At 46.1% G+C, this 15,925-nt stretch overlaps 1 protein-coding gene across 8 annotated transcripts in view; it reads right to left on the bottom strand.

Moving 5' to 3' along the window:
* Positions 1-15,925, bottom strand: part of PPP1R12A (protein phosphatase 1 regulatory subunit 12A) — a 1,571,083-nt gene that overhangs the window by 1,267,976 nt on the left and 287,182 nt on the right. For all 8 annotated transcript variants that reach the window (XR_013606928.1, XM_078674242.1, XM_078674241.1 and 5 more), the window contains exon 2: positions 1,923-2,053. Coding sequence is in view for 7 of the 8 variants with exons in the window: in XM_078674242.1 (XP_078530368.1) it covers positions 1,923-2,053 (131 nt within the window). In the remaining variant the exon portion in view is untranslated. The remainder of the gene's footprint in view (positions 1-1,922; positions 2,054-15,925) is intronic.

Below are 15,925 nucleotides of genomic sequence, written 5' to 3'. Positions count from 1 at the left end.
TTGTTTTATACCATATTCTGTCCTCGTCAAAAGCTTTGTAGTATGCAGCACATTTGGTAGCTGGTGCATAAATTTTTGATTAGGAGTCCAACTAGATTTAAACTATTCTAGTTACATTAATATTTAATCTCCAATGTAAAATATGCCACATCACCTTTAAGGTACTTGCCCATTCAAAGCAGCGAATGTGTACTGAAGATCTAGGTGGTAGATTATTCCAGAGCTACTTTCTACAGGACTAGATTGGATATTGTCTACTTTCACGAGGAAAGATTCGAAAAACAAGTTTTTTTAGCAGCTGAATGCCTGTCTACTGAAATTACCACACTGACTTCAATGATGTTATTGCAAAAAGCGTTAAAGCACTTATTTTTATAGACTTTCCCAGGATTACAATAGTCTGAGTTTTTCATGCTTTAGACATAATTGTTAATATAAAGCTTTTTCTATATTTTATATAAAACAGTATTACCATTACAAAGTGTTTCTTTGCATAGATCCCACTTCCCTTCACATTTCTGTGCAAGCTTAAAAATATTACAAATATGCAAGAAATAGGAGTGCCATTGCGATGCATGCAGAAGCAGGGCCTGCACAGTGTATGACAGAAGGTGTTATGCATATACTGGGGATCAACTCGGAAACAGACGGAGAGGTATTCGCCGCGCCATAACGCTAAGGCCAAACCTGGCATCGACCGGGGCTGGGAATCTGATTTCCTTAACGTCTCACACTCTATTCTTTAACCTCCAGGTCGTGAGTGAGCGACATGCTCAGGAAACATTCCCGTACACCGGAGACCAACGAAAATCGGGTGAGTGATTAACTCGACAACTGTTAAAAGGATCAATTTGAGTGAAAAATGTCCACCAAACAACTTTCGCCAAAACAGGTGACATATTGCCAAACTCGAGAGTGGGTGCAACAAGAAGGGCACTTTAGGTATAAATGGTAAAAAAAAAAAGCATGTCCCAGTCAAACAATCACGGAGACCCTTGGGCATTCACGCAGTGCTACTGCAGTGCTAACTTTTCAACATGAAGTACACACATTCACATATAGATTGACGCATATTGTGGAGGTGCTACTTGTGCATTTCAAGCGCTCATCACCTGATTTACACGAGGGTGTATATTAAAAATCAGTTTTTTCGAAATTCGCTAATACCGAACAATGTTTTACCAATTTAAAAAAAATCAAGCTATGTTTTTGTCCGATGTTTTGTTCTGTCCCCCCTTCTTTCAGGCAGGTCCAAGAAACAAGGTACAATTTAGCCTTGTGAAGCACAGCAGAACTGGTTACTTGAACTATCTGCACTCCTTGAAGAACCAGTCACACAGTAGTGTAAGATACAAAGAAGATTCTTTCTTGGGCCTGTTGAATTGCCAATAGACCCATTAGGGGCTGTATGAGGAAAGAAACACTACTGACCACGCAACTTCACAACACGAATGCTCTATAGGACCATTGCATCCCACACGAGCTACACTGATTTTATTTAAGTTAATACCCCATCAATAAAGTTTTGTAAACCCCGGCATCACTAAACCTATTTTAACCACTCCTTTCACTTCACTACACTACTTATCACAGCCCATATACCCTCATTCACCCAACAACTATTATAAAAAGAACCCCGGCAAAGAACCCGTTCATGGGTGCCCGTCGGGCTTTGCAGCGCCGGCCCGACCTGGAGCACGCCCAGATGATGAAGCATGACACCTCTCCGGGTATGTGAGGTCTCTTACTCCAATTGGAGGCTATTCCACTGACCTGACCACCTCTCCCTGTCCCAGGAACTGCACACCATTGTATTTAACGATCAACTAGGACTCACAGACAACACTTAAAATACAAATTCATTTTACGTATTACATTGTACAGATGACCAATTATGCTTTACAGAAGAAAACAAAACTCACTCGGCTATATCAAGATATCCACAAGAAGAGGCAGCATGTAATGGTATCCAGCCTTCGTTGTCTGGTTGGTTAATATTTGCTCCATGTTCCACCAGGAATTTCACCATATCTATATTATCATCAATGCAAGCCTGCAATAAAGTAAAAAGATTAACACAATCTAATCACAATAAGAGAATTTTTAAACACGTATTTGACACACATATGCATAAAATATTCTTTGGATTACACCAAGAACTGCTTCACTCTGTAGGCCTAAAGTCTAATTTATTAAGGAAAATAACGCTACATGTTGAACTTTTTGCTCTTGTTCATGGACTGCGAGCAAAACTGCAAGGTCGAATCGTGTTGGTTAAGCAGAGTAATTTTCGGTACTAAAGAATTCAATGCCAGAGATATATATGCGCTTAGAAAATATAAAATTAATATGCAGTTATGGTTTCAAAACAAAACGTTAAGAAGTACTACTATTCCCCAGTTATAGTTCAGTAAACTAATCACAACTTGCACCTAGTCATGCACTGCTTACAACCTCACATATTGCATTACTCATGACATGTTAAATGTTATCACTGATGACATCTCAAATGGCATCACTGATGACTTTCCAGAGTCCTGCAATGGTTGCCTCAGCATTTTTTTCCTCCATGTTTTATGGGATCAATGGATCCAAATTAGATGACTGAAGAAAAAGTTCCCATGGTCAATATGTTTTTCTTTTTCAGTTTTGAAATTCTAAGATATCCGTGGATCCTCAACTGTCAAGAAAGCTCTTTTTTTCTTAAATGTAACCTCTTCATGCCCAATTTGAGCCTTTTCAAACCCTAATTTCCTGACATCTACTCAACAGATTTACACTGAAAAACAAATGTACAATCCTGGAGTAAAGTTCTTAGTTTGTGACAAATTTGGCATAATTCCATTCAGCCATTTTTCTGTATCAGAAGCAAAACTTCATATAGAAATTAAAATGGGAAATCACATGTTGGCCCCCCACCTTTTTTTTCGTAGCCCTGCACTTGACAGATCTGCACAAAAACAATTCCATTTAACAGTCGAAGTTGAGTAACTATTTACCTGGCGTTTCATGCAGATTGGTCAAACTGCGCCAATGTTATGATGGCAAATGTCAAATAGGCAAAGGCTTTTATTGGATGTGTCTTGAAGTTGTACAAAAAAGAAACAGCTATACGGATTGAATGTGGAAAAGTACTATAAAAACAAGCATTTACAATGCAATGGTTTCGCCTTTGGAAAAGTTAGAGCTATTGGCATTGTAAATGACAAAATTTGTATTTATGTGTTGGTTTTGAAAACAGATAAATAAATGGCATGGTCATTTACATTGCCATTAGCTTAATCTCTCGCAATTAATGCATTAATACACGAAGCAATGTCTTTTTTTCTACAAAAGAGGACTGTGCAGATACCTCGTGTGGCTGTATAATGCCAACTGAAAACCTAGGCTCAAATCCCAGCATCCACGTTTACCCAAATTGTATGATCCTGGGCAGACCACCCTGCAGCGTAGTGCCTCGTGTTTCTTCACTGGCAAATTTGGGAACAACAAGAGGTGATTCTCTTGATGTTATGCACTGCAAAACGTTATTCATATGTGTTTAAAGATATTATGATGTTTTTCAGTATCTAACGAGGCCAGATTGTAGGCTGGGTCTGGCCAGGGACTATGGTGTGCATGTGATTCTTCTAAATTGCCCCACTGTATTTGCACTGTTGTTGTATTTCTAGCACTATGGAAACGTGTCTCTGCCCCTCTCACATCTCTCTGCTTCATGCCACAATAAAACACAGATTGTACCAATCAAGCACAAAAAGATTTAGCTCTTTACTCAATTCCCTAGAAAGCGCTCCGAAGCCTCGTTCGTCATAGAAAGCGCTATTGAAAATAAAATGCTAACATGGAATGATAATACTGGACTCACCTCTGCACCCCCATGCAGCGCCCAGCACCAGCACACGGCGAGAAGCAGGAGCCCCCCCATCAGCAACCAGGTGGCGAGCCCCCATATCCGCCCGCACCCCTCCATCCTCTGTGGACACCGGGTCTGGCAAGTAGGAGGCAGTCCTGCTTACACCCAGTTCCAGCGCCTCGCTGGAGTTGTGCACGTTGCCGATTACTGAGCAGTGTGACTATGTGGAGCGCCTCGACCTGTACTTCTCGGCAGCGGGAGGGGGGGTGGGGGGGGAACGACAGCAAGCATTAAAATTACTCCCCACAAGCCTGGTGAGCTGGGAGTCTGTTTTCTTTACCAACAAGCGCAGTAAGTATGCTGAACTTTGAAGTGAGATGGGGATTTTACAGTAAATGGTTATTTTTTCTCACTAAGAGGTTTCTAGAATACGTTGTACTTGGGATTGTGCGATCAATGCGTGTTGCTTATGTACTTTGACCAGCCCTACTCGGACATTGGAATAGTAACTGTTGACTAAGAAAGACTTGATTCAACTTGTGTTGCGTTTCTTCATGAATAGAAGCCAAAGGGCCTTCAATGTTTCATCACATTCCTTCTCCCTGCGCTGGAGACGGGTGGAAAGATATCGGCTTTGTTGCTGTCTGAGAGCTGGGAGGGGGGGAGTCTCTCTTTAGAGTGCGAGGATGGTCAGCTTTTGTTTACTCGCCGAGCGCTGATGGGAACATTCTTTGCAACACCACGCAGCCATGACGCCCCCTGTGGCAACCAGCCATGACGCCCCCTGCAGCAACCAGCCATGATGCCCCCTACAGCAACCAGCCATGACGCCCCCTGCAGCAACCAGCCATGACGCCCCCTGCAGCAACCAGCCATGACGCCCCTTGCAGCAACCAGCCATGACGCCCCCTGCTCTGGCCCTTTTATTAAAAACCAAACCGCATCCGCCATATTTGTCAGGGCACCTTCACCATGTGGGTGCATTACCTTAGCCGCAGGTAGAGCTTTCCTCGAAGCCTGCCCTGCACCTCGAGCTGGTCATCCGAGGGCTCATAAATAGTTTAACAAAGAAAGGGCAGCGCCATTGAGTAATACAGGCACCTAAATCATTAATGCGGGCAACATTCACCGGCGAAGCCATCAAAAACAAAAAAAACAGTCCAGCTGTGTGATGATTACAGAAAAACAAAAAATGAAAATCTAACAAACCAAGCGTATGCTATAGCATGGTGTAGTGCCTTGCCCTGTGCACATGCGTGATGCAAAGCATAGCACTGTTTGCAAGAGATACACAAACGTGTGCGTAGGATGTACTGCTTGTTCTACGAAATTTTGAGCAAAGTAAGGAATAGTTTAGTGTCGGAGAAATGGTATGTGCGTGTGTGTGCCTGAGAACTAGATGGTTACATGACTTACCTGGTCCACCTGGTCCCCGCTCCCTGGGAGCGCAGTCCGGGGAGCTGTTCTTCATCTCCCGCAGCACCAGTCCTACGCGGCTGCACCGAGCCGCCGCGCGCGCAGAAGGCTCGGCAGAGGGCCCGCCGTGGAATAACAACAATTTAGTATTTATTTAGCGCTTCGATGCCACGTGATTAACGCTAGGGAGCGCATTATATAATGGTGTTTTTGTTTCGAGGTGCTCCGACCGGCAGCGGTGCTGGGGTGGCCGTTAGCATCAGAGCGCTGGGGCTGCCAGCACAGTTCCGGTTTCTCTTGCTGCTCCAGTTTCCACCTCTCGTCACGGCGTTTCCTGACCCTCTTAACCCGTGGTGCGCAGTCACCTTTTAAGAACAAGCATTTTGTAACCGGAGTCCAGATTTATGAGGCCCAGGGTGAAGACAAAGATAGCGGGAGGGGGGACGGACAGCGGGAAGGTGGTCAGGAAACAGCCAGCGGCACAGGGACAGGTTAACAATGAACACAAACATCGGTGTAAAAAAAAAAAAAAAAAAAAAAGTACACACCCACAGTGGACACGTCTTCATGACATTGCGAAAAGCCTAAAAATCGCCGGAACGCCCACGAATCTGCTCCGGCTATGACGGACAGATCTCTGTTCCAATGGCTAGCCTCCATTTATGGAGCTAGCCAATGGAACAGAGAGGCGGTGACCAAGCCACATACTGTTCTCATTAGATTTCGCCTGCGCCGAAAAGCTGCGCGGTGCGCAGCTTTCGACCAGGCGAAACCTAAAAACTGGCTACACACTACATTCTGCGAAGAAACGTTCAATCAGCATCTCTGAGCCTGACCCCCAACGGCGAGTAGAAACATAGTGGTCGCCCTCTGGGAGTGTTAGGTATAAAATGTGGAATGCCCTGAGTTTATAACTCTGAGCTGAGCCCAACCACCTCCAATGTAGGAGATTCCAAATAACCCCGCATGTTCAGGTCCCCTTTGCCTGAAAACTGCCTCCATGGGCCACAATTGCTAAATATCGGATTATGATGTCACCTCATCCAAATAGACTCTACCAGATAGAACCTTACCTGCTGTCTGATTTTTCGTGACTATTTCACTCTTGTTTAGTCAGGGTTAACAACGTTATTTGTATAGGACAAGTGGTGCTTTGCAAAGCGTCTAAATAAAAATAACAATAACTCATTGCGGGGTCAAATGCAATAATTTAGTAATTAAATACCAATTCCAGCAGAAAAGATTGCGCTATTGAAAATATGTGATGGACGTGATAGAAGCCATGCTTTGTATGTTTTTAATGCTTTGTTAACGTGTGGCTGTTAGAGATGCAGGTGGTAAATTCGGTGAATGAATGCCAGGGGCTGTGCCCCAAGCTGGAGGCTGATTCTCCGGGTAAGTTGGCGTTTTGCTGACTCCAGCACTGAACCTGCCCCTCATCGTGCCACCTATGCCAACCCATTACCAGCGTTTACATTTGGGATAGCGGTGTTCGAGAATCACATCTCTTCATGTTGATATAGAGCACGGTAATTGCTGAAATACCAAGAAAAGCCAGAGAAAGCACAAAATCTAAATGCTCGGGGCTCGTTTCGCGGAATTCTGTTCAGGATTCAGCAGCTCCTGGAGGCGCGGGGAGCCATCTGCTAGCAGCCCTGGCAGTCATTATGGTGGCTAAGTCGCAGCCCGCGCCAGACCGTGGTTCAAATGCTGCATCCATGGGGCGGTCGGGGCGGCAGAAGGTGCGTGTCTGCGGCCCGGTGCCCGCGCAGGTCCGCCTGAGGGTGGGAGAGGTGAGAGCTGCAGGGGGCGCTGTGCTCACCTCGCCGCGGTGGCTGGCGCCTTAATTAGCACGCTCGTCTTCGAGGGGCGCCTGACTGTTAGAGTCTGAAACCATACCACCACCTATATATCTATACACCCTTTAATGGAGAAATGTGTGACAAGCATGTATCTGAACACGCTCTAGCCAAACGATCGGGTGGAACATGCTAACAGCAGCGTTTGTGAAGGATTTGTGCCGAAGCTGACCCCAGTTTACCATAACCACTGTTTATATTTCGATGCCATTTATAGATTGAGTTATTTCAGGGCGGGTTTTGATTTTTCTCATTGTTTTGTTTGTTTTCATATTTTTCTCTGGATTGGATTGATAATACCACATAGTCCTTGTATAGCCTGTATATTTCCGATTCATACGATTTGACAATGAATTGTATAATGTGAGGGTAATTTACTGCATAAATTGCTTGGTTCCCAGTTTATGTAATAATGCATCGGGATCTTGCCATGTAGGTAATATAATGCAACAAGTCAAGTCCCGGGCCGGCAGCCAATCACAGCGCGGCCCGGGGAATGACGTCATGGGGGTGTCCCGGGCCGGCAGATTCGGGGGAGAGTTTTTCGTGCTCTCCCCTTCCCATTGGCTGGAAGGTAAAATTCCAGCCAATGGGAAGAGGAGAGGGCGGGACTTAAAAAAGACTCGGAAACGCCCCCGAATCGCGTTCAGACGGGGAAATAGTGATTGACAGCCAATCTCTTCCAATGGCTAGCCTCCATTTATGGAGCTAGCCAATGGAAGAGAAGGCGGGACAAAAGCCCCACACTGTAGGATCATAAGATTTCGCCCTGGGCGGAGCACTGCTTCGCAGTGCTACGGCCAGGGCGAAACCTAACAATGAAACTACAGGGTAGCATGCTTCACTGCCTACTAAGGAGCATATGCAAATAATGAGCTTGAAAAGCATGCTCCCACAGTTGCAGCATACCCATCTTTCCTTTCTACTTGGCACAGTGGTAAATCATTAACTCTATTCTGATGAAGTTGAAGGCAAAAGCACTTAGAAATCCGAAAATAGTCGCAAAAAAAATTAAATGAAAGAAAATTATCTCAAGCAACATCCTAGAGAACAACTGCTTCCTGTGCCACTAGCGGGTGTCATTGTCTTTATAGCGCATGTGCTGGGATTCCCGACAACGTGATGCGGTTTCCATCTCTGCAGTCCCTTCTTCCCCAAGCACAGACCCAATGGTCCCATTGTAAAATCTTGGCGTTTTACAAACCGATAATAAAACAGCTTCCCTGTACACTATATTTGGATTATACTCATATGCGGTACTAAACCTAGTTCTCGGACATTGTTTTCCAAACTGTTGTGGGTCGTGAACCAATATTTGCTTGGCCACCAAAATCCATGCAATAAATAAAGATGCCTCCTTTATCGGGTCTCACTTGCTGCGCTTCAAAGACAGACGTCAAATGACAGGCTCGGTCTTCTGCTGCTTATTTTCTAACACAAAGACTGGTGTTTATGAACCCTTCTCACTTCGCAGGGAGAGAAAGAAAAACAAGCACTAGCAAAGCATACAAGTCTCGCCTACGCAAGAGCTATTGGCTTTGCCAATGTGTTTTAGGCATACTGTACACTAGAATGGCTGCTGCTTAGCATGGCTAAAAGTTATGGATGGCCAATAGTGGCAGTCAATGGGAGTAGTACTGGGTGGAATTAAATAGTGTTCTACTAATAGTAATGCACTCGTTAATACAAATCTGCAAGGTGAGGGGCGGGGTTACTGGAGACCAAGATGAACGGGTAGAGACTAGAAGGTGAAGCACACAGCTTGCACTATTAACACTGGTGAGATCTGAGCCTGGGGTGTAAACCCGATGTAAATAACGCATATGTGGAATTCAAATCGAGATAAGGACAAAATAACCAAAAGCCGCACACTGAAAATGATAGTACGGCACAGAACCTTAGGCTCAAGAGACACACAGGCCTGGCTTCAGCACTAAAAAAAACAAGCATTGGAAATGCAATAGGTCTCGGATTTATTTGAGTTCGAGCTAATGGCATTGTAAATGGCAATGTCTTTTAGCCATGTGTTATGGAGTGTATGCATGTGGTGTGTAGTGGAATTGTGTGGGTTGGATTGGAATTGTAGCAATGGTGGAATGCTGCGCTTTAGATGAATATGTTTAAAAGTAAAGTGCACCATACTGCGATTGCTACAATAGTTAATTGTGGATGCATTAACAATTGATGTTCGCACTGATGGCTGGTGGTGTGTGTGCCTGTAGAAATTGTGCACTGGCGGCTGGAGGTGTGTGTGCCTGGTGGAAGCGTGCACTGACGGCTGGTGGTGTGTGTGCCTGCTAAAAGCGTGCACTGACGGCTGGTGGTGTGTGTGCCTGGTAAAAGCGTGCAGACGGCTGGTGGTGAGTATGCCTGGTGAAAGCGTGCACTGGCGTCTGGTAGTGTGTGCCTGGTGGAAACCTGCACTGACGGCTGGTGGTGTTTGTGCCCGGGGAAAGCGGGCACTGATGGCTGGTGGTGTTTGTGCCCGGTGAAAGCGTGCACTGACGGTGTGGTTGTGTGTGTGTGGTTGTGTGTGGTGGTGAGTGTGTGGTGGTGAGTGTGTGGTGGTGAGTGTGTGGTGGTGGGTGTGTGGTGGTGGGTGTGTGGTGGTGAGTGTGTGGTGGTGAGTGTGTGGTGGTGAGTGTGTGGTGGTGAGTGTGTGGTGGTGAGTGTGTGGTGGTGAGTGTGTGGTGGTGAGTGTGTGGTGGTGAGTGTGTGGTGGTGAGTGTGTGGTGGTGAGTGTGTGGTGGTGAGTGTGTGGTGGTGAGTGTGTGGTGGTGAGTGTGTGGTGGTGAGTGTGTGGTGGTGAGTGTGTGGTGGTGAGTGTGTGGTGGTGAGTGTGTGGTGGTGAGTGTGTGGTGGTGAGTGTGTGGTGGTGAGTGTGTGTGGTGAGTGTGTGTGGTGAGTGTGTGTGGTGAGTGTGTGTGGTGAGTGTGTGTGGTGAGTGTGTGTGGTGAGTGTGTGTGGTGAGTGTGTGTGGTGAGTGTGTGGTGGTGAGTGTGTGTGGTGAGTGTGTGTGGTGAGTGTGTGTGGTGAGTGTGTGTGGTGAGTGTGTGTGGTGAGTGTGTGTGGTGAGTGTGTGTGGTGAGTTGCAACTGGAATTATGTTACAGATGTGTGTGGTGTGTAAAGGAAGGGAGAAATGAGAGCAAATACTACGTTTCTGACATCTGAGAAACAAGCCTCACCAGGACAGTCAGAAATCAGAGAGAATGCTTCCCTAAAATTTGCAGCCGATCCGACACACTTCCATTTGTGATTAGGTTAAAAGATGACTCCATATCAAGGACACCATATCCAATCCTGAGCTTTTCTTCACAGCCGAATGCTTTCTGTGAGTTGTAGTCTTGGTTAATTGCAGCTGAAACGACTGTACACACCCATACCTGAAATCAAGAATTTACTCATTGAATCCAGGTTTAGGGGCTGATGTTACCACTGACATGGAGTAATATGCTTCCCTAATCTTTAGATCCTTAACACATAACCAGAGGACCGGAATCATTAATTGCAGACTAAAGGGGCTTTTTCAATCTGAACTCAGCAGATCAACCGGTGATCCTAGGCAGAAGTCATACTTGTCCTGATTAAAGGGTATAATCAATAATAAGGGACCGTGCATGATAAGGGTCTGACGAAACGTGAAACCTGCTCGCCCCACTCTGAGCCCCACTCAAAGAGTTACATCTACCTATCTGCTCTGCTGTGAACAAAACAGGTGCCAATGGGGACCAGGCAGCAACCCATGCATTCAAATAGCTCAGAACAAAAGTGCTCAAAGTGGGCAGGTACTGTCCGGTACTGAGCATCCGTACTTCATGGAATTGAAGGGGAGATTAGCTGCACTCCTCATCACTGCTGCAATAGATTTAATGGGAGAGTACCAGTCCTTCTCAGGAGTAAATGGGTTCCCCGGTTAGTGAATACCAGAACTTGTCTATTTCCATTTAAAGCACTCCCAATAACACAAAGCTGTTCAATGTCTGAGCCAGTCAGCATCTCTGGCCTCTGTGCACACATCTGAACAAGCACAGACGGTGAAAGAAACAGACACAAAACACAGAAATGAAAGACAGAAGACAAAGGTACCCCAAGGCCCCACGCCCGAGGGATGCCCTTCAACCTAACCGATGCCAGGAGAGGTGACATCGGGGCTGCAACCCTGGAAGCTGCTCTCATGGTGCACTGTCTGGTAAACAAATAGAACAACAACACTGCACCAGGACAACGGCTGGAAGGGAGCCCTCGGGTATTGTAAAACCCCCAGAGTGGAAACGGTGATGATCCGGGTGACGAGAGATCTTATCGAGTAATTCTGTCCCAGACTCTTCCTAGGTACAGTCCTACGGGAAATGCAGGGAGTCAAAAATTGTTCTCCAGAGCACGTTGTGTCACCCACCTCTGGATGCTTTAGGCTAGAGAGAACACGGAGGAAGCAGCTTTAGAGGGGTGACAAAGGGCAAGGCCAGCCTTCCCGCTCCACTGGTAGGGGGCGCCAGATTGCCACCACAATCAGCCAAATGACAGAGAACAAGGGCAGACGTCACTTCGCCTAGGGCAGCGGAACCCATGCGGTCAGAGCACGTGCAAGGCAACCGCAGTTAACGCCACCTCTCAGCCTTTAATGGAGGGTGTAATTATATTTATGTCCAATTATGGCTGCCAGTTACAATTTAAGCAGTCGCCCCAAGCATAAAGTCACTCTGTCTGCCGCCGGGATCAAATAAAATGCAGTGACTCAGGCCTCTGTACCACCCCCCTACCTCCCCTGAATTACCCCCGAGGGCAGCAAGAGTGCCACGTGCGGAATTCTGCCCGAGGGGCTGTTTGCTGGTGTCTCTAAAGCAGGTGCCGGCGGCTAGTGAAACCAGCGAGTAAAATGACACTGCTCTTCCGCACACAACTCACTGTTCGTCACGGACCACGCCGAGCATTCAAAATAGCCAAACTAGGTTTTATTTATAAATCAGTTTCATAAATCGCTAGTGTCGACTTTGGGTATTAAGTGCAAATGTCAAAATAATGCATAGACATTACATGTCACACATTACAGAACAAAACGTGGTTTTACACTACAGTCTTCTCAATGTTTTTTACTTGATTACTTGAATTACCCTGGGATGCCCCTATTCGGGACCCAAACACGCCCCGCCCCCTCTCCCCATTGTTCAGTCAAAGACGAAAGGTCTGTACTCGAAATGAACGTGGTGACCCATATGAAGGGGCTTAAAAGTTGCCTCGCTGTGCATCCCACTGTCACTACAGAGCATGCCTTGTATAGTGCTTATAGGAATATAAAGGTTGTGTCAAAATGCGCAGGGATAAACAGGCAAAGAAGGAGGCAGGCTACGGTAAAAGGAACAAGCAGATAACGAGACCTAAAAAACAAGCTTTGTCAGGGAGCCAGCATGCGCGCGCACACAGCTGAAAAAAAAGTAACTGGAAAGAGGTGAATGTGCGCCGAGCATCTGGCTTCAATTACCGCGGCCCCTGACAGCTGGTAATTGATGAAATATAGTCTTCTGCTGCGTGTGTCCGCATGGAATATGCAGGAAGAGGAGCAACTCTACAGCCTATGGCCTATTGCGTGCTGGCTTGTAAAAACACACCCATGCGAGGGCCAATTGCCATGCAGCTGACATAAATGACGAGCAAAAATCACGAGCTTCTCTGGAATTCGTATGTTAGATTTTCGAGTCCCTCACTAAAGGACTCTTAAGCCACGCCCACTTCGTGGGACGTAGGCCGAGCCCTAAAAAGACACTGTACGGATCAGCTATGTTAATGATGTAACCATTTGCTCGCTGGCTTTGACTAGAAAAGACGAACAGCACTTCACTGTCAAACTGTAGGCATTCTATGCTCCTTACAAAAAAGCAAACCTAAACTAAATAGCTGAATTAATGGGATCTCAATTTAAACCGAGAAAGTTGAAGGTTGCGTTTTAACTAAAGATTAATTGGAAGGCGCTAACATTTTAACAGATGATTCAATCAGGCAAAGAAACTAGCAAGAAAAAAAACGAACTTCGGCACAGTTAGCAGGTCTTGGATCTAAAAGGCTAAGTAAGCTATTGTGGGCATGGAGAACCCCTAAAATTGTACACTCCAAAACTGTACAGCACTTGAACACCCACAGGCTGATGAATCAGAGAACGGATTTGTAGGAAAGGGCTAATTTTTTTCCATGGTTACCCCATGTGCCAACTTGACTGAGTGTGTCCTGGGACCCTGCTAACCAGGTCCCAGCTCATGTGTTCCTTTCCCAAAACTGTACCTTTGTACCCACAATTGGCACATCTCTGGTCACAGGTAAGCCCTTTGTAAAAGGTACACTGGGCACCAGGGGCACTATGACCAAGGAAGGTCTCAACGGGCTGCAGCACTTATTGTGCCACCCTTAGAGTCCCTGCACCTTAACACTCACTCACTGCCATTGCAGGCTGCGTGTTTTGGTTCAGAGAAAAGTGAAGAGTCAACATGGCCCACATCCCTGTGTGCCCTGCCTGCAATCCATTGCCTGTGGCCTAGGTAAGCCACTCCTCTATCAGGGTGCACTAGACCACAGGTGAGGGTACATATGAGGAGCACTGTACTTATCTACAGTGTCCAAGTCTTAGAAATTGTAGGTGCAGTTAAGCCATGAAGAGCATATGTTCTGGGAGTTAGTCATTCCGAACTCCACAGCTCCATAATGGCTTTACTAGCATAGTAGCAAACTTATCAGCACATTAAACCCACACAGATACCAGTGTGGGATTTAATGTAAAATGCACTCAGAGGGCATCTTAGAGATGCCCCCTGAAAATCGACCACTAGTGTGATTCTTGAATGGCTACCCGCCATTTGCCACCACCAGACAGATTCCTGGACCCTTGGTTAGAGTGCCTCCACTCTCTGGGTCCAGGAACAAAGCCCATCCTGTGCAGAGGAGTCATCCCTCCTTCCCAATGATGGCCTGGGTCCAGGAAGGGAAAGCTTCAAAGGCCTGCCGGCTAGGTTAGCTGACCCTGCCTTTTGCTGCCCCCAGCACCAAAGTAAGGTATAGTATGCACACAGTCCAGTGGATCCCCAGAGGTACAACGGAGGCTAAATTAGATAGTCTCCAACAGCTATATTCGTGGTAGTTTGACTGAACAGTGAGGCTTATCAGAGGGTAGGTTAAACATTTATTGTATTCACTCAGGCAAGAACTGATGCCACACACTCAGACTGAATCCAGACCAATTTGTTAAGTATAAAAAATGTATAATATTGTTTTATTTCTAGAACAAAGCAGAACTTGCCACAGGTAGGTAAAATATACTTTGAAATGCAAGGTTGTACACAGAAATGCAATTGTAGTGGAAATTGTAATAGTTACAGGTCTGAGTTTGCTTTAAAAAAAAAAATATTTTGCGTTACATTGACTGTTTGGGGTGATGGTCCTAGAAATCACACCATGGGGGCTACAATACACAGGTAAGTAAGACAATTTACTTTTCAAAGCACAGTTACTTTTGTTCCATACAAAATGCAGGTCAGCACTTCGAACATTTCAGAGGAAAAAACATAACATGGGTTCCAATGGAGAAAAAGATTGTTATCGGTGTGAGGAGTTGACCTGGCATATGCACCTTGCACCAGTCCAAACAACCCTTATTGATGGTAGGTTTAAGACAACCTTTATAGAAAGCTATCCTAGTCGTAGCTGTGGAGAGCAGCCTTCAGGCTAAGTCTTGAAGGAATGTAAAGCAGCTTGTTTTACCAGTCTATAATCTCTTGAATAACCAAATGAAAGTACACCACACAAGGTATATATAAAATATATGTATTTATTCTAAACACAACCCCTCTAGTCTCAAGAGGTCAAAGTACAATACAAGAACAATACACACAGTAAATAGCACATTATACGTTTTGCCCTAGGGGCCTCACAAACCATATATTAAAATAGTGGTATAAGAACCACGTGAGGGATAGAAGTGAGGCCTAGGGCCTGTAGAACCGCTGGGGTCACCAGGAACCACCCAAGGTAGGAACGCAGGAGACCCACGGGGGATGCGTGCAGTGTCTAAACACAGCTGCGAATCACCATTGACTTCTATGAGGAAAGTTTAAGTTACGAAGATAAAGATTTAGGACACTTAGGAGTGGAATGCGAGGGAACCCCCTCAGTCCTGGACACTTCGAGAGTCAAGACCCACGGGAGCACCAAAGTACTCGTGTTACCTCACTCAGGGAAGTCGGGTGCATAGGTGTCTTTTCGTGTCGGGTTTCGTCGTCGATTCCTATGGAGAGCTGCAAAGTGGTGCTGCAGGAGACCAGGAGTAAAGTGTCCGGATGGATCAATGGGTTGATCGGAGATCAGAAGAACATGAAAACAGAGGTGACAGAGTTTGGGTCACTAGCCAGTGACCAATATGGCGACCAGAAGATGCCAGCTGATGTCGGGTGCTTTAAGGTGAAGTAGGTGAAGCTTGACTCTTCAGCCACGCGGTCCAGGAGGCGTTGACGACTACCAGGAGCTGGATTTGAGCTGTCCCACGAAGGATGTCGAGTGCTGCAGCGTCGGTATCCGGATTAGACCCAACAAGCCTTGGCAACAGCAACCCACGCAAGATGACAAGTTTGGTGCAGACCAGCAAGGTCTGAGGGACTCACCCTTTGGAGGGGAGACAGAGCACGTCTGGAGCAACCAGAAAAGCTCAAAGAAACAAAGGATTGTCCTTCATGGGGACCCACCAGCCAACGGACTACGGATTGCGAAGGAGCCTCGAGCTGCAGTGAAGAAAGCGGGCACACGGAACACTCGTGGAG

Source organism: Lissotriton helveticus, chromosome 1_1 (genome assembly GCF_964261635.1).
Source record: "Lissotriton helveticus chromosome 1_1, aLisHel1.1, whole genome shotgun sequence".
In the NCBI taxonomy this organism is placed as follows: Eukaryota; Metazoa; Chordata; class Amphibia; order Caudata; family Salamandridae; genus Lissotriton; species Lissotriton helveticus.
Note: the sequence above shows the minus strand (reverse complement) of the source record. Positions and strands in the feature narration are given on the sequence as shown.